At 39.7% G+C, this 19,913-nt stretch overlaps 1 protein-coding gene across 13 annotated transcripts in view; it reads right to left on the reverse strand.

Annotated features, from left to right (window-relative positions):
• CHD9 (chromodomain helicase DNA binding protein 9) overlaps positions 1 to 19,913 on the reverse strand; it is a 204,044-nt gene that overhangs the window by 62,225 nt on the left and 121,906 nt on the right. For all 13 annotated transcript variants that reach the window (XM_030581909.1, XM_030581904.1, XM_030581914.1 and 10 more), the window contains 6 exons: positions 16,588 to 16,764; positions 15,423 to 15,566; positions 14,452 to 14,707; positions 4,601 to 4,811; positions 2,444 to 2,639; positions 750 to 917 (listed from right to left, as the gene is read on the reverse strand). In XM_030581909.1, the coding sequence (XP_030437769.1) occupies positions 750 to 917; positions 2,444 to 2,639; positions 4,601 to 4,811; positions 14,452 to 14,707; positions 15,423 to 15,566; positions 16,588 to 16,764 (1,152 nt within the window). The remainder of the gene's footprint in view (positions 1 to 749; positions 918 to 2,443; positions 2,640 to 4,600; positions 4,812 to 14,451; positions 14,708 to 15,422; positions 15,567 to 16,587; positions 16,765 to 19,913) is intronic.

The raw sequence follows: 19,913 nt of genomic DNA on the forward strand, positions 1-19,913 counted from the left end.
AATGACTAATGGGGGACTTTGGAAAAAATAGCTTTGTGCACTAGTTTAATCAATATCTAAAGATGTATATGATCACTTGTATAACTCAATTAACTCCTCCTGTATTAAGGCTACTGCTTACACTCATATAGAAGGATATAAAAATAAAGTGGAGGCAAGTTTTATTTTAAAAAAAATCCCATGTAATAAAATGTAGGTGGAGTAAAAAATACCAAACTATGATTTATCAAAATTTGATTGTGGAGCTAATGCAGTCCTGCCTTCTTCCATACAAATGGAAAGCTGCATAGGAAATGAGATAGGAATCCTGTCTCATTGTTCTGCAGAATCTGTAACGGATGTTGTGAAATCTGAAGCATAATATTTTAATGATTCTAGGTTCGTGGTTTGGTATAATCTCTACAAATAACAAATAAATAAAGCCTACACCATTTAAAAAAAATACGGTAAACAAAATATGTCACTCTTTCAGATACATCACCAAAGCAATTATCTACCCTGTGGTTTAACAAGGAAAGATGGAGGAAGCAGTCTGCTTAAGAGTTCAAACCAAATTTATGGATAAGCTTTAGAAGAGATTTCCAAATGTTCATCTTTGCCTTCATCAGGAAACATCACATAGCTATGCACACAATTAAAAAAAAAAAATCTAAGAAAAAAGTTAAAATTAATTAACCTGTTCCCTTGCAATTACAAAAGTAGCTTTAAACATGGTAGTTATTCTGACCAAAAGCAAAAAGTCTACATACACCACCAACACTATTTTCTCTTCCACTCATGCTCTGTAAAACAGCTTTATCCAGACCCAATTTCAGACTTGCTCTGTCAAACATCTCTCTCTCATATGAGTTCCGAGTTATCAATCTGTAGACCTTTACTGCTTTGTTCTGACCAATCCTGTGACAACGGGCTTGGGCCTTTGAAAGACGGAACAAAAATAAAATTAGATTTCTACCTAAGAGCAAGATATACTCCTTCTTCTAAGAAACCTGCTCCACTATAAAGTAATCTTAAAGGGACACAGTCAACTTGAAAACAATCAATGTTTTTAAATGTAAGTTGTACAAATATAGCAGAGGTTTTGAAAGTTAGTAGTAGTATTGGAAAGATAGATTAGTAGGCAGGATGCAGGTGAAGTGGTCTAAGTTGCATGATATGTTATTTATCTCATAAATGAATCCTATGTATATTTTTTTCACAGTACTGATCTCTCCACAGATGCTAGACAAAAAGTGACTTGAGGATTTGTGAGATTTTGATTCCACTTCCTCTTCCTTAAATTTAGTCTATTTTCTAGGTGATCTTACAACTGAAATATTTCTGTGCTACTCTAAGCTAAAGGTTTCTACTTTCAATTTTAATCAATTATTTCTAGTTTTAATAAGTGATGAGAAATTTCTCCATCTTTGCATTATTCTTTTATCTAATTGTATTAAGAGTCCTCTCTTTCTTCTCCTGTGTCCTTAATAGATAACCTCAGTTTTCTGAACTTGTACATATTTCAAATCTCTCTTCTGTGTACTCCCTACAATTCCCTTTTATATACTAAATAGTCCTCTTGATGCAACCTTCAGTTATTCTACATGATATGCAGTAGAGTGTCCACAATTGTATGCCAAATCCCAGCTGTAATCTAAAGAGCATCATGTACTAAGGAGACACTTTGTTCCTATTCTTACATGCCATACCTCTAATTAAAATTCCATGATTGTATCTATTTCTTCACTTCATATACATTATTAACTTTTCTCTATTATTTACACTAGGCAATTTTTCTGCACTGATAATGAATAGCCACTGGCTTTCCACTCAAAGCAGCAAAGAGTCCTGTGGCACCTTTCCACTGCAATTTTTGTGTGTGGATAGTTTCTGAAAGTCATTCCCATTCCTTCTCTAAAACTATGAGCACCACAGAAATAACTGAACCTTAGCATAGGCCAAAATTCTTCTCTAGCTCTATTATTTATTATAAATCCATAGCAGTTTCATTAACATTTATTCAATTAATTAGTGTATGAGAGAGTAAAATCTGTCCCCGCTGTGTTCTGTGATATCCTCAAAACCTTCAGAGTTTTATAATCTGACTAATAGTTTACCTGTGTTGCACTTTATATATTGCAAATTTATTATTATTTAAGCAAAGAACTAATTTTATTAAATGAATACAGAAAAAGTCTATTTTGAACATTTTTGGGGGAGAAACAGGAAAAGTTAAAGGAAGAAGCCTTACAAAATTTACATTTGTATTCGGATTTCAAGACAATTATAGAAAGTTGGGTGAAAAACATAGCTGTGATTATAGAAGAGACAGCTCAGCCAAATACACTTGATCTTCTGTTTGTATACTGTAATCCTATTGTTAAAAAAAGTTCTGTTCTACTGTTACTGAAATATACAGCATGGTGTTTTTTATGCTCCAGTTATAAACTCAAAAGGAATTTACCTGGAGATCATTCTGAGGATTCCAGTCAGAATCAAAAATTATACATGTATCAGCTGCAGTCAAATTAATGCCCAATCCACCAGCTCTGGTACACAGAAGAAATACAAACCGATCAGAGTCTGGTTTGCTAAACCGATCAATAGCAGCTTGCCTCAGATTTCCTCTCACTCTCCCATCAATTCTTTCATATAAGTACCTAGAAAACGCAAAAGAAACCCCTTATTTAGAAAAACAGGTATTACAAAAGCACACTTATCTGTTATCTACAATGGAAAAAAGTTATCTTTGCTTTCTACTTACCTTTTATGAACAGCACTGATCAGGATATGGCTGCAACTTTCTTACCTTAACACTGGGGAACTGTGCTATCTGCCCTGACTTGCATGCACCAGGCCCTTAACTGGATCCAACAAGGGGATTACAGGGCTCCCACCATATAAACCGTAACTCAGCCCACACTTCTGAATCATCTCTCATACTCCCAGAGATGGTATCAAAAGTGAAATCTCGGTCTGCAAAGCCTTCATGTCTTTCCTTCTCCCATAGGCCTAAGCTCCACCAATGAAATTTCATGTCTCTTTTACTTGTGGGAGCTGGCCATTTGGCCTTTAGCCATACCGGATACTGGTCGCAAGTTGCGACAAATTAAACATTCCTACAAATGACTAGTATTGATTTCTAAGTCTTGTGTCTATTTAATTAAACTGTATCTCCATGATGCTGCAAGGAAGGTGAAAAAAACCATCAGGCCTCTGACAATTTGGCCTCAACAGGAAAAACTCCCTTCACACCGAAACGTGATCATCCTAAAAACATAGATCCTATGCTACAATTACAGGGACGGAGGGTAGAGCAGCGAAACGGGACAGGAGGCTCCAAAAGATGCAGGCAGAAGTTTAAATTAATAGGGGGAGGACAAGGAGTTAGTCAGCTCTCATCTTCCTCTGGCTGGCCAATAGGAAGCAGTGGGGCTCCATCCCCAAATTTACATGCATGTGCTCCCCCCTCCCGCTGGAGCCGTCTACCACATTTCAAGTGTTTAACAGGGCTCACAAAGTGAGTGAAAATTATAACATACTTTGATTTCGGATTGTAATATGCTAAATTGTCTCATCACATATGGGATTATTGGGTAATCAGTACAAAGCAATGTTTAGATAACTGTCATTTGACAAACCAGTATTTGGATTGTGAACAAGTATTCCTTCTAAAAATAAATTAGTCTCTCTTTACATTTTAGATTAGTTTATATTTGATTAGCTTACTTTTTTTTTTTTTTTTGCAAAGTGTTGAATATTAGCCTAACTGTAATAGGATCGATTTCTATTAAACTAATAATTTTGTTCCATCAATCTCTCAAGACCAAGCAAACTGGAACAAGAATAAAGTCACCACACCCCCCAAAAAAAGTCTTTAAAGAGGCACCAGTGAAATTATGTTTTCCTTAAACCTAAACCTAGTTAAATTATTGCTGCTTTCTTAACTTTTATAATTACAAAGACTCTTGTACTCTTGATGTAGTATCAAAATATATGTGCTTTACTCCCACCCCTTAAACAGTAGAAACATTTCTCTGCACGTGGTAAGTGGAGTAAGCTGCAAAATTTGTATTTAATTGTCAATAGAAAGCTTCACAAGCATTTTTTCCCCCTTGCTGATCAGACATAAAATGGCACAGCAGATAATCCACAGGCATTTTGTCAGTCAGCCACGCTCCCCGTGTCATGCATTTTGTCATGTATTAATTCTGACAATTCTAACCAAAGAGCAAAGCCAAACAAGTTCATACCTCTATGGCATTCAAAAGAGTCAACCTGTTCAGATGCTGCTTACAGAACAATAAACATCTTTTTATACACATTTTTAAACAATATCACAAAGTCATGTGAATTGAAATCAAGATACTGACACAAGATACTGAATTCCTAGTTGTGAGTAATTGCTAATTTGTACAGCAGGCATGGAAAAAACCAACATACAACTATGGTCCTAAATAAAATTGGCATCATAAAGGTTATTAAATATATGAAATGCAACGTCTATATAAGAATGGTACCAACTTTGTTTATTTTTATTTCAGTAGGTTGCAATCATTTATCAAAAAGATATCCCTGTTGGGAACAGCACAAAGAGTTTATGAAATATGTAGCATTCTACCTTTTATGTATAAGGTAGTCCTCAAGGATGTCAAGACAGCGCACCATTTGAGAGAAGATAAGCACCTTATGGCCTCCTGCTTTCATTTTTGGAAGAAGTTTATCAATGAGGACCAATTTACCAGCAGACTGGATCATTGCTTGTAGATGAAAATCAGGAGCAGCTGGGATATATGTTTCCCTAAACTCCCCAAGGATTTTCTCTTCAGCACCTGTCAAATAATAAAAATGTATGACTACTCTCAAAAGAAATGGATGTGGTTTTTTTTTTACCCACACAACAAGTTAATGATCACATAGCTTGGTTACCAGCTTGGAACCCACACCCCGAACTCCCTCCCACATCCCAACCCCCTGCCCCAACCCTGAGCCTTCTCCCGCACCCAAACTCCCTCCCAGAGCACATATCCTGCACCCCCTTCTACATCCCAACCCCCTGCTCCAAGCTCAGCCTGGAGCCCCTTCCCACACTGCAAACCCCTCGGCCCCACCCCCCCCAGCCAAGAGCCTGCACCCCCTCCCACAGCTCACTCCCCTTCTCCAGTCCAGTGAAAGTGGGGGCGGGGAGTGAGCAATGGAGGGAGGGGGATGGAGTGAGTGGGCGGGTGGCCTTGGGGAAGGAGTGGGACAGGGACATGGCCTTGGGGAAGCAGCGGGGCAGGTGTGTTTGAGTTTGTGCAATTAAACAGTTGGCAACCCTAGTAAGGCTGCCATGAAAACCCTGTTGGAGGAGGAATGCTGGGGGCTTTAAGGGCATATTTGGGGTCAGGAGATGTGTGCTGCAGAAATTCTAGGAGAGGAGACACCCATACGTAGCCAGGGATTGGCTGTCTAAGCTGAGGGGAGGGGTCACATTGGCCTTCAGAACAGTCCAAAATCAAGACGACACAAACACAGCTTAAAGAAACAGAGCACATAATCACACCTGTCAATTTATCTTTCTGAGTGGCTCTAAATTCTTCAGGCCAAATTCACATTTTATGTACCTCCTCTGATGGCTACAGATTTCAAATAAGTTACACTTGGGCTGAATGGACTCATTCATTTTAAAGTTAGTTCTGACAAAAATAGAAAACATTTGGGCACACAGTTTCAGACAATGGAATTTAAGGAACAGCAGTTGGTCTCCTCCCATAGGAAATCTGAAGGTTTCAGAAACGTTGTATTAACACAAAACTAGCTTTTCACACTATAGGTTTACAGCTACAACATTCATAACCAATGCAATCGTAATTACCGATTAAAACAAAGCCACTGGTAGCTAACAATTTTGTTTTTTAAAAATCAGGAGACCATGGAAAAGAAGAAATTACTCGCCTTGTGGAGTAACTGAGGTTCTTTGAGATGTGTCTTCCTATGAGTGCTCCATTTCAGGTGCATATGCACCTCTCAAACCCTTGATTGGAAATTTTCAGTTAGCTTTGTCCGTTCAGACCATGCATGGGCCCTGTGCCTCCTCTTGGCAGATACCAAGGCTATCTAGCATGTGGGAAACCACCCTCAATTCTCTGTCCACCCAAACTACCCATAAGAAACAGTCCAAAGCCGACGGCAAAGGAGGGCTGGTAGTGGAGCACCCATAGGTGGACACATCTTAAAGAAACACAATTAGTACACAAACCGAATAACAACTTCTTCTTCGAATAGCGTTCTGATGAGTGCTCCGCCTCAGGTGACTTGGGGCAATATTCTCAGATGGAGGAGGCAGCTTCAGAATAGTTCAGGACTGAAGACAGTACTGCAGAATCAAGTGCCAGATCTGGTGGAATGGATCAAGGCATAATGTTTTGAAAACGTATGTACTGAAACCCATGTAGCGGCTCCATACATTTCAGATACTAGTACATTCTTTTATAATGCTGCAGATCGTGCTTAAGATCCGGCTGAATATGCTAACACCCTTTGGGAGGGAATGAGCACTCAAAACATCATAAAAAGCAATAATACATCCAGAGATACATCTCAAAAGTCTCTGAGCAGACATAAAGGACCTGTTGATCTATCTGCAAAGGAAATGAAGAGCCTATGTGACTTCCTAAAAATTTCTTCATCCTATCTAAGCAGAAGGCCAACACCCTTCTAACAGCTAGGGCATGTAAACAAAATACATGTAGAGAACTATGTGGCTTTGGGAAAAACACTGGAAAATGAATGGACTGATTATGGTGGAACTCTGATAGAACCTTAGGTAAGAATTTAGGGTATGGATGTAAAGACACCTTGTCCTTAAATAACACTATAAGGGGGAGTTCTGCCATCAAGGCTCCAATCTCCCTGATCCAACAGCCTACATGATAGTTACTAAAAAGGCCAACTTCATAGATAAATACAACAGAGAACAGGTGGTTCAAATGGAGGGTTATAAGGTCACTGAGTACAAGGTTGAGGTCCCAGGTTAAACCAGGGTTTCTAGTCTGCGGACAGAGATTCCCCAAACCCTTAATAAACCTACACAATACTGGATGAGCAAATACAGAGAATCCTTCTACCAGAGGATGGAAGGCTGATATTGTGGCCAGATGGACCTTAATCAGACTAATTTATAACCCTCCTTTCTTTAGATCCTACAGATAATCCAGGATGACTGAAAGTGGCACTGAATCAGGCAGGAGGCAACAACACCACCACCAATGGAAGAATCTCTTCCATTTCTGCAGGTAAGTAGTGCCGGTTGATCTCTTTCTATTATTCAGTAACACATTGTACTTCTGTAGAGCAGGAGGATTCTAACCCCATGAACCATTGCAGAGCCACACCTTGAGGCAGAGAATTGCTAGGCTGGGATGAAACACACGATCCATATCCTATAGCAGGAGATGAGGAATGGACGGAAGTTCAAACAATAGTTGGATACACAGGTGAAACAGGTACCAAATTTGTCTCAGCCAGGTCACCACCGTAAGGATAACTCTGTTTGTGTCCTGTCTGATCATTTTCATCACCCTTAGTATCAGCAGCTTTGGAGGAAATGCACAGAACAGACTCTTCTTCCAAGAAGTGGTGGCCCAGATCCCCTCTTGAGCAGAAAAGAGAACACTTCCTGTTCCTATAGGTCGTGAAGAGATACACTTCTGGTAGTCCCCATCTTATGAATATGAGGAGGAGAAACTGGGTGTCTAGTTCCCATTTATAATTCTGTGAGAAGTGTCTGCTGAGGACATCAGCTGTGTTGTTCTGAATACCTGGGGGGTAGATCTGAAATTTGGATCTGATGAGCTATGTACCAATTCCATAGCTTCATGGGTTTGGCATGCTGAAGGAGGATCTTGCTCCCCAAGCTTGTTGATATAGAACATGCAGGATATGTTGTCTCCTGTGATCCTAATTGATTTGCCCTGATGAGGAGCAGGAAATGAAGGAAAGCATTCCTGACAGCCCTGAGCTCCAACAAATTGAGGTGAGTTCCCCATTCCAACAGTGATGCATCAGACACTCAAGGGGCTGGGCGATAGAAAGGGACGCCCGCAAATACATTGAGTTCATCCTTCCACCAGTCTAAGGAGTTTCTCACATATAGAGAAACCGTCACCTGTCTATCCATTGGGTCTCTCACTGGAACATCGGTCATTCTGAGCCAACCCTGGAAGCAGAAGGCCTGCATGATTGATCCAAAAGTACAAGTTGCCATATGTCCCAGGAACTGAATTCCTATTGTGGTTCAACGGTCCCCTGAATTGCTCATTCCAGACCTGACAAGGTTACGAATCTGATTAAGCAAGGTAGTCTATGGCTGTCAACAAATCCAAATATGCCCCTATAAACTGTATCTTCTGTACAGGGGTTAATATGGACTTTTTTTTTTTTTACATTAAGCTGCAGACCCAATTCCTGGTACACAGCAAGGGCCATCTAGATGGAAGATAGCACTGCTTCGTAGGAATGGTTGCGAAGGTACAAGAAGACGAGGACTGCTTCTTGTTGGAGGAAAGCGGCCACTACTGCCAGGACTTTTGAGAACACCAATGAGACCGAGGAAAGGGCAGCACTCAGTATTCAAAATGATCTCGGCCTACAGTGAAACGTTGATATTTCCTGTGCAATGAGTGAATCTTTATATGAAAATAGGCATCTTGTAGGTCAAGGGCCAAAAACCAATCCCCTTTCTCTCGTGAAAGAATTATAGCTGCCAGAGTTATCATCCTGAACTTCTCAGACTTTACAAATTTGTTTAGAAGTCTTAGATCTAAGATTGATCTTCACCAGCAAGGCAGTCTCCAAAGTGGGAGAGGTGGGCTAACTGGCATAGCTAGAGGTGCAGGAGGATTCAAACTGTGGATAGGTGGTCACAGAGAGTAGTTGGGCATCCCTCTTTCTCTGAAATCTGTCTCTCTTTCTGGGTGGTTCGATGAATTTACGGAATCTGGAAAACTGAGCAGGATGCGATCTTTGGGTAGTCTGCGACCTATTAAGCCCTTTATTATTTGTAGATGTATATTTGTCCAGGGATTGTAAAGTAACCCAGCAGTCCTTTAGATTCTGCAATGACTCATGTTTTCTAAGAACAGTTTATGACCACTGAAGGAAAAGTCCTCCAGGGTTTTCTGTACTTCTCTCAGAAACCTCAAAATATGGAACCATGATACCCTGCACATAACCACTGCCATGGAGACAGACACCGGCAGCAGTATCCACAGCACTTAAGGACGCTTGAAGAGCAGTTCCGGCCACCAATCGGTCCTCAGAGATGATGGACTGGAATTGCTCCCTATGTTCTTGAGGCAGATGTTCAATAAAAGCTGTTAATCTGTTATAATTTGTAAAATTATATTTGGCCATGACCGCTTCTAATTCATGATCCTGAACTGCAAGGTTGCTGACGAACAGGACTTTCACACAAAGAGATCCAGCCTTTTCTAGTCCTTGTCACATGGGGTAGACTTAGAGAAGTGCTGCCTCCCCAGCTCATTTACTGCATCCCCACCATTAGGGAGTTAGGTGGAGAGCAGGAGAACAAAAGATCCAAATACTTAAGGAGAACATACCACCTCTTGTCCACCTGCTAACATGTGGATGTCAGGAGTCTGCCACACCATCTTAGCCAGATCTAGCAGCCCTCATTGATGGGCAACACCACCTTGGAAGATGTTGCTCACTGCAAGACATCAAACAGCTTGTGCTATGAATTCTTGAGCTCTTCAAGAGGAATTTGAAGAGTGTCAGCTATGTCTTTGTGAGGTCTTGAAATTGCCAAAAATCATCAGCCATGGATTGTGGTGGAGGCATAACCACCTCACCCAGAGACGAGGATGAAATAGGTTCCTGAAGGTTCTTAACTGCTCTAGCTCCCTGCTCCTCAAACATCTGTTCCTGTGGAGGAGCAGGTTGAGGAGGAGAGGGCTGTACAACTCTGGCCTTCCTATGAGACACTGGTGATCTGTTGATAGACCGCCCAGTGCCCCAGTATGGCAATAGGGGTGGGTCATACAGAAATGGAAATGGTATACAAGGTTGGTTCCCCACCTTGATAATGAAGCCAATCTTCCAAATAACTTTCAGAGTGTGGTTTCCTGAAGGGATATGATGCAGAACCCTGATCAGAAACAGAGAAGACCAACTGGAAGCCTCCCTCATCCTCCTCCATCTCATCCAAAGGAGGGGCAACTGCAGAAAAAAAGCAGAGAGCCCTGAAATACCGAGGGTGGTAGTCCAGAGTCAGGGTTTGGTACAAAGAGACATTCAGTACCAATGAGGAGTGGGGACTCCAGTTCATCCATTATCAAGAGGTCCTTAGTATATCTGAACTCCTGTGGTACCAAACAGAGGATTGGTACTGAAGCAGTAGCCAAGGCCACAACTGCCAAATCCAAGGGTACCGATGATGGTGGGCATACTGAAGTTGATGCTGATGGTATCTGATATTGTTGCTTGCTTGGTGCCAGGGGTGCCTCATACAGTGGTACCAACATCTGGGCTGAACTCAACAGTGCCAGTCCAGAGTGTCTATGCTTGCTCTCTTTGTTGAGAGAAGGTACCAAGCCCTGTTGGAGCCATCTCTCTTCTCCGTGCTCCTAGACTTTACGACCCGACTGGTACTGGGAGAGACCTTTGAATCAATGGTATTGAGTGAAGAGACTGAGGCTTCAGAGACAGTAGATCTTGCTGGAGGCCTGGATTTTTTCAGAGCTGATTCCTTAAGGAGAGAGTTTGCGCTCCTCTTTTACGAAGCCTCCAAAGTCTTCTCTCTTTTAGTGGAAGACTGCACAGAGGTAGAAGAGGCACTGGTTGTGTCTGGAGACAAATGTACCAGGGAGGGGGGTGGTGTGTGTGTTTCCTGACCTAACTCAGAAACTAGCCAAAAGGAGCATTCCATCATCAGCCATCTAAGTTTCATCTCCCTATTCTTCCTTGCCCTGGACTTGAGGGCCAGGCAGAAGTTGCACTTCTGTAAGACGTGGGACTTCCCCAAGCAAGGGACACAGAGTGGCCATTGTTCACAGATATAGCTTCTTGACAGGAGAGGTAATCTTTAAAAGATGGTGAGCCAGGCATGCCCTACTAGGAAAAGAATAAGCCTCCCCAAGGGGAAAGAGCAAAGTAAAACAATCCTCTCACTACTTATCTAATTAAATATAACTATATTAACTAAAAATTAACTATAAAAACTTATTTTAACCAGTACAGAAATATTAGAAAAGCCAAGGCACACTCAAGATGGACATGCTAGAGCTCCATCTCAGGCTGAGGCGGTTGAGAAGGAACTGAGGATGGTTCATCTGCTCACCCCTGAATAGCCTCGGCATCTAGCACGAAGAGCCCCCCCGCCACAGCTTTTGTATCCAGCATGAGGAGGTATCCGCCCCAAGGAGGCATGGAGTCGAAAGGACACTGCTAACTGAAAATCTCTGATCAAGGGCTCGAGAGGTATATGAGTGCATCTGAAGAGGCGCACCCATAGAGACACTACTTGAAGACAAGGGATCAATTCTGGGTCCAGGTCTGTTCAATATTTTCAACAACAATGATTTAGATAATGGCATAGAGAGTACACTTATAAAGTCTGCGGACAATACTAAGCTGGATGAGGTGGCAAGTACCTTGGGAGATAGGATTAAAATTCAAAATAATCTGGACAAACTGAAGAAATGGGCTGAAGTAAATAAGATGAAATTCAATAAGGACAAATGCAAAGTCCTCCACTTAGGAAGAAACAATCAATTGCACACATACAAAATGGGAAATGACTGCCTAGAAAGGAGGACTGCAGAAGGGTCATAGTGGATCACAAGGTAAATGAGAGTCAACAGTGTAACGCTGTTGCAAAAAAAGCAAACATCATTGTGGAAGTGTTGTAAAAATGATATGAGAAGTAATTCTTCCGCTCTGCTTTACGCTGATTAGGCCTCAACAGCAATATTGTATCCAGTTGTAGGCATCACATTTCAGGAATGACGTGGACAAATTGAAGAAAGTCCAGAGAAGAGCAACAAAAATGATTAAAGAGCTATAAAACATGACCTATGAGTGAAGACTGAAAAAACTGGGTTGGTTCAGTTTGGAGAAGGGAAGAGTGATAATCCATTTTCAAGTACATAAAAGGCTGTTATAAGGAGCAAGAAAAATTGTTCTCCTTAATGTCCGAGGATAGGGCAAGAAGCAATGGGCTTAAATTGCAGCAAGGGCAGTTTAGGTGGGACATTAGGAAAACCTTCTTGTTAAGTCCCTTCCAGTCCTACTATTCTACGATTCTATGAAATTTCTTGTGGGGGGCGGGGAGGGAGGATAATGATATTTTTTTCAAAGTATGTTGTAACAAACTAAAAAAGAACCCAAACTATGCTATTCTGATACTTGAAACTGGATTTGAGGAAACTGGAAATATAAAAACATTTTAAATACCTTTCCTTCACTTACTGTAGAACTGGCTTTGAGCGTACAGAGTGTATTTTCTTACGAGTACAGAAAATAATTAACTGAAGAGATTCACGAATAGGAATACAAACCACATGACCATTAAGAACAGGAGTACTTGTGGCACCTTAGAGACTAACAAATTTATTCACGCATAAGCTTTCGTGGGCTACAGCCCATTTCAATGGATGCATGCAGTGGAAAATACAGTAGGAAGATACATATATATATATATATATATATATATATATATATATATAAAAACACAGAGAACATGAAACAATGGGTGCCACCATACACACTCTTAACAAGAGTGATCAGTTAAGGTGAGCTATTACCAGCAGGAAAGAAAAAAATGTGGTAATCAAAATGGTCCATTTGCAGCAGTTGACAAGAAGTGTGTGTGTGGGGGGAATAAACATGGGGAAATAGTTTTACTTTGTGTAATGACCCATCCACTCCCAGTCTTTATTTAAGCCTAATTTAATGGTGTCCATTTTGCAAATTAATTCAAATTCAGCAGTCTCTCGTTGGAGTCTGTTTTTGAAGTTTTTTATTGTAATATTGTGACTTTTAGGTCTGTAATCGAGTGACGTGGGAGACTGAAGTGTTCTCTGACTTGTTTTTAAATGTTATAATTTTTGACGGCTGATTTGTGTCCATTTATTCTTTTATGTAGAGACTGGCCGGTTTGGCCAATGTACATGGCAGAGGGACACTGCTGGTACATTAAGGTACATTACATATTCTGTTGCAAGCACCACTCAAAGTTTAGAAGTAAAATGTCTATTCTCTCTCAGTATGGCTAAATTTTAAAGAGATGTAACATCTGCAATCAAAATTCCATTTTGGAAAATATTCTCAGAATATTATGTGCATACTGTTTAAATCTAGAAGTTCAAACCACATGTAAATCTGCAGCTACAGCACAACTTTAAATAATGTTTTACTTTTAATTTTATCAGGGTACATTTCAAAGCAAGACCAAATATTACGGTTTTTATCAAAATGTGATAAGATTTGAAGAAAAAAAATACTTAAACCATTCGACCAAATGTGATAGGAATAGCAATTTCCTGCTATATCCTGAACCCTACTGAATTAAGTTAAACCTTATTGAATTGAGTTTAAGTATTTTAGGAGCTCACTGTATTAGAAGTACAAATGGTTGTGTGTTATTGCAGGATCATATGTAACTAGTCTAGGAGACACGACTAATGTAAACCTTGGGAAGTGCTATGTGCATCAAAGGACTCTTTTCAACAATGGGCTTAGACAAGAATGAACTGTTAGTTTAAGTAGGTTTCCCAGAAAATCTCTAGGAGATGGGGCAAGCAAATGCACCTACTCTGCTTATGCAAGAACTCTGCCTTTGAAGCTTCACCTACACGAAGAAAAAAACTTTTGTCTGTTGACCCCGTTACATGAGGACAGATCAGAGACCCAACAACTATGTAAAGAAGTAACTCTCAGATTAACAAGTGATCTTGTTCTGAGAAAAAGAAGTTATGAACTTGTAACCCCAGAAAAACCCCTTAGTGGGGTCTGAAGGACTGTTCACTGGCCAGAGTCCTTGTTGGAGTTGAGGTGATCTCTGGTAAGCTTATTAGCATGTATTTTTATTGTTTGAAATATATTTTCTCTACAATGCTTTTACCTTAAGAATAAATATACTTGCTTAGAAAGAGCCATGTGGTAACTGAACTGTGGCAACTACACTGTTTACTTGCTCTGTGGAAAAAAGAAAAGCAGGCCTGCTTAGGCAGTCTGATTTTGCTGGGGAATTCCCAGGCTAGGCAGGGAGCTGTGCAGCCTGGAAATGTCATGGTCAGGAGGGAGAAGACACATGTCTCTGCTAAGATAGGCAATACTGGGAAGCCAGAAAATTAAGAGAGGGTGCTAGACTATAGAGGGGAAGTACAGGTGCAGTTGCCCTGAACTGTGACCTCAAGGATGGAAGTATATCAACTGAAAAAGTCAGTCTTTTAATTTATAACATTTTACCTTTGATAAGATAAGGGTGGTTGCAGCACTTTCTGAGTTCCATCATAGTGTTAACTAGATTGGGTACATTAGCTTGGCCAGCTCCTTTTGACAAGAATGCAAAGTTCTTCTCCAAAATTGCCCGATAATATTTCTTCTGGATATTAGTTAGTTCTACTTCAATTATAGTTTCTTCCTTGGGAGCTAACTTTTTCTCTACATCTTCCTTCAACCGTCTCAGCATCATTGGTTTCAGGATAGCTTGTAACTTTTGCACCTGAATAATATATATATATACACACACACACACACACACACATAAAAAACTGGAATGTATGCAAAGGTAAAAAAAGAAGCTTAATTTAACATTTTACAATCTATAGTACCTATTTGCCAGATTTACGTGAAATATTTGCCTGAAAGGGACATAGTCTCACTATCAGAGACAAGTTACCAAAGTAATTTTTCTGATTACAGAAAGGAAGCTTTTAGCATTTGTTAGCAGACTACTTGGCCTCAAAAAGGAAGAACTTGGATTTCCATTAATCTCACTCCTTTATTCATCATAGGCACATAATTTGTTATTTAATAGGAAAAAATGAGTTATTTAACATCAAATAAATACCAAAAGTTTACAAGTTATATTTCATTTAGAAATGTTTGTTCTGTACATCAAATTTATGATGCCGAGCACACTTTCTTGGCTTGCTTAAAAATTTGAGAGGGCAAGCCCCCTCTTTACCGTCTTGCGTCATGAAGTGAAATTACATATCTATCTGAAGAGTTGATTTGTGTGACGGCTGATAGTAAGTTAGTCATGTAGATTACTCAGGCACTGACTGAAAGGGCAGTGGAGGAAGAAAGCATTTAAATACAATCCATTTACAAACCATAGTATTAAAGAGAAAAACAAAACAAAAAACATCCTCAAATTATTCACCCAAATTGCTTTTTTGCAAGTAGAAAGTTAAGAAGTCATTTATATATAGTACCTGCTCCTCCGTTTTAAGGTCCCCAAATTCCTGCATAAATGAAGATTCAGCAGGAAAACGCAAAGGTTCAAGAAAATGAAGGAGGCTAAACAGTTCTTCTACTGTGTTCTGCAGTGGTGTGCCTGTCAACAGCACTTTGTGCTCCTATATAAAGACACCGATGTCACATGAAATTCTTATGTGCGCAGTTAGCAAAAAGGTTTTTTTTTAATTTCTGAGCACTAACATCTAACTGATTTCAGTACACAAGCACTACAGATCTGATGGTTTATAAACCAAAAGAAAGAGCATCAGTAAGCAAACTATTGGAGAGCCAGGATTTCTCTAAACTTTATTAATATTATGTGCCCAATGGTCCATGGCTAACATACTATTTAAATAAATTTCAAACTACATTATTAATCTGTGATCAAAAAACTCTTGTTACAGCCAAGTAATAAAGAAATGGTTATACACTTTATTTCCCTCTAATATTCACACACACTTCTCTCTCAATAATTACTGAAGTTTATAGTAGAAATTTGAATATCAAATTAGACAATTGATACATTTAGTCTAGTACTGTGCTTCCGACGGCAAGCAATATCTAATGCTTCCTAAAGTAAAACATTATAAACTCAAAAAACCCATAATGCATCTAGTCATTTGTGCATTATAATACACGAGTGGCAATAAATTCCTTTTAGAACCTTGCAGGAGACCAGGCAATGGCCTCAGGCATAAGGTTTGATAACCCTTAAATCTTAAGCAAGTAAGCTGCAAACATATAAGCAATCATCATCCAATTCCTTTTAAAGGTATCAATATTTGTGAATACAAAGAAGTTGAAAAATAGTATATAAATGAGAAATATGACTGCAGTTAAAACTCTCATTCAAAATAAAGTAGGCTATCAGAAACAGCTCTAGTAAAAAAGGATTCTGCTTACAGTTTATGCAAGTTGCATTTCAATCCCACAAAAATACACTGAAAAGGTTTCTGAAAATTGTATACCTTAAGCTGTGAAAACTATCAGTAGTGGAATAATAGAAGTTTCATAGACTGTCCTCATATAAAAACACTCTCTCTAAGTCTAACAATTAAACAGGCTTATAACTTATTGTAGTATTCTCCCTAACAGGAAAGAAATCTCATTAAATCAAGTAAATGAAATGCAGCCACTCACAAGATTCATGAGTTTGAGTCCCTCCAGGAGTTTGCAATTTTTATTCTTCAGCCTGTGTGCTTCATCAATAATAACACATCGCCATTCAATTGCATTGAGTTCTGGACAGCCACCAAGAATCATTTCAAAAGTCGTGATAATAGCTTGGAACCGGTAAGTACCTCGAATGATACGTCCCTAGAGATTTATTAACAAACATAACAGTTACTCACATTATCTTGAATCTTATCATTTTTCATTCTCAAGTTGCCAGTTATGCTACGGAAATATTATCCAGTAGTGCTTTAAATCTTGAGATATAAATCCTCTTCATCTTACCAGAGACTCACTATGATTGTGCAATTCTATAATTAATACTAAATGAATAATTGTCCATTTTCAATAATGCTGTGTTGTTTCATGAACAATAAATTTCTAACCAATTTGAATTGCTTTCCAATCATTAAGTGTCCTATCAAATAGAAGCGTTTAGATAATAGTACACTCTTATCTGAACAAAAGTCAAAAGGTTCTCTTAACTGTCCACAAAATGGAACCTAATGGATGGGATACCATTATGCACTAGTAAATTGTGAAAATTGCACATCAGCCACTCAGATTCAATGTATTCATAAAAAATCAACATTAAAAAACCCTATAATTTTAGCAATATATAAGTCAGTTCTACAGAAAGGCAGAATACAATAGCTCAAACAGTACAATGAGCAACGATCACTATCACACCCTATTACAACAAATCTCAGTCATACACTTTGTACCCATCAATACAACATAAAACATTTTAAACAGACTTGTCTAAAAGAAAGTTAAAACAACATGGTTTTCCTGTTTTGGATCAATGTTTTGGTTTTGAAAACAAATGTTTACTTTATACTTTTATATTCTGAAAAACCTTTATCTTTATACAGAAGCAAAAAGGGTACAGTAACTCCTTGCTTAACATTATAGTTATGTTTCTGAAAAATGCTACTTTAAGCACAACTATGTTAGGTGAATCCAATTTCCCCATAAGAATTCATGTAAATGGGGGAGTGGAGGGGTAGGTTCCAGGGACTTTTTTCCACCAGACAAAAGATTTTTTTAATATTTTATTATATATATATATATATATACACACACACACACACACATATACACGCATACACATACAAAGTAAGTTTTAAACAAACAATACAGTACACAGCAATGATGATTGTGAAGCTTGGTTGAGGTAGTGAAGTCAGAGGGTGGAAGAGGGTTGGATATTTCCCAGGGAATGCCTTACTGCTAAATGATGAACTAGCACTCGGCTGAGCCCTCAAGGGTTAACACATTGTTGTTAATGTAGCTTCACACTCTACAAAGCAGCATGAATGGAGGGAGGGGAGACAGCATGGCAGAGAGAGACTGCGTGGGAGACACAATATGCGTGTGAGAGAGAGAGAGAGAGAGAGAGAGAGACACGCGTATTGCCCCTTTAAGTATGCTGACCCCACTCTAGGCCTGGTCTACACTGGGTGGCGGGGTCGATGTAAGATACACAACTTCAGCTACGAGAATAGCGTAGCTGAAGTCGACCCATCTTATTTCAACTTATCGCCTGTCCTCAAGGCGCGGGATCGACAGCCATGGCTCCCCCGTCGACTCCGCTTCCGCCTCTCGCCCTGGTGGAGTTCCAGAGTCGACAGCAAGCGCGTTCGGGGATCAATTTATCGCATCTAGATGAGATGCAATATATTGATCCTCGATAGATCTATTGCTACCCGCCGAATCGGCGGGTAGTGTGGACATATCCTTTGTACACTGCCTTTTAAAGTAGAGCAGCAAGTTGAGACAGCAGCTGCTGCCAGCAAGCTCTCGCCATCCTGAGAGCTGTCATTCCAACCCCGCCCCTGCCCCGCTCTGTGGAGATGGGGTAAAGGAGTGAGGGGAAGCGGGGAGGGAGACACCTTGACATTAGCACCGCTCTTCTCCCCCTCGCACAGCAAGCAGGAAGCTCCTGGGAGCAGCTCCAAGGCAGAGGGTAGGAGCAGCACATGGCAGTGGGGGGAGGGACAGCAGAACTGCCCAGCAGTTGATAGCCTGCTGGGTGGCAGCAGCACAGGGAACTTAGGGGAGTGCGGAGCTGATGGGCAGGCTGCTGGTCCACCCTGGCTTCAAGTCCCCACCAGCTAGCTCCAGTGGGCTGCTCTTTCTGCAAGCAGTGGACAAAGCAGGTGGCTGCCAAACAACTTTAAATGACCATGTCCTCTAACTGAACAGCAACACAACAACGAAACAACATTAACTGGGAAGACATTAAGTGAGGAGTTACTGTATTACCCTGTAACAGTTCCATTGATATTACATCCTTCCTACTACAGGCCCCAACACTGCAAGTTGTTCAATCGGCTCTGTTCAGGCATGGGTTCCACCTGGGAAGAGCCCAAATGAACTACTTTCAACACTGTGGCCTAGATCAGAATCCTGGATTACTTATTTTGCTAAGACTGCCATATAGTTCATATCTCAGAGCACCTTTAATAAAAATATTATGTATTTGCTCTTGGAATAATTATTTATGTACAAATAAAATGATCACTCATATTATGTAGGCACTGGTCCTGACTCCATAGTTAAGGGTGAGTTCATATCTTACATATCGCAACAAATAAAATACATCAGTGAATTACTGATAACTTCATAGGCCATCAGATTATTATTTCTTTGGAGGTCTGAGATCTAGAACTGCTCAGTTTAGTTTCACTTATAATTTTGAAAATGAAATAAACAGAAAGGTGAGGGGGAAATCTTCTCAAACCCTCTTTACACACTATGAAAAAGTAAAATAGGACACAAGTCAATTTAAAAATATATCTTTTGCATATAACATTTAAATGTTTACAATTTTGAAAAAACTATAAAACCAAATATTAATGTAAATTTAATTACTATTTTTAAATGAAAAAAATCCCTTTTTCGGGAAGTAAAAAAATGGCCTTTGTAATGCTGGAAATAGCACACAACAATCAGAAACAGTTTAGTCTAAGACGAGGCTTATGCAAAAAGAAAGACCATAAATGATGAAAATGAAATCTATTTTTTTTTTTTAGTTATGTCAATAAAACACAAAAGTTGTTAGTAATACGTGTAAACTTTTTTAACATACAATTGGGATCTCAGGAATGTTCATTTAAATCCTGAAAAGGAATTAATAGCCTTACACAAGGCAAGTAAATTCATTTTCTTTGAGACTGTGTAAAGCTTGGAGAATACCACTTTCTTTTCTGTCTACTCTGCAAATTCAGGCCCGGATCCTGCAGTTGACTATATTTGGGCACACTCTCACCTCCACATAGAGCCCTACT

Source organism: Gopherus evgoodei, chromosome 12, assembly GCF_007399415.2.
Source record: "Gopherus evgoodei ecotype Sinaloan lineage chromosome 12, rGopEvg1_v1.p, whole genome shotgun sequence".
Lineage (NCBI taxonomy): Eukaryota > Metazoa > Chordata > Testudines > Testudinidae > Gopherus > Gopherus evgoodei.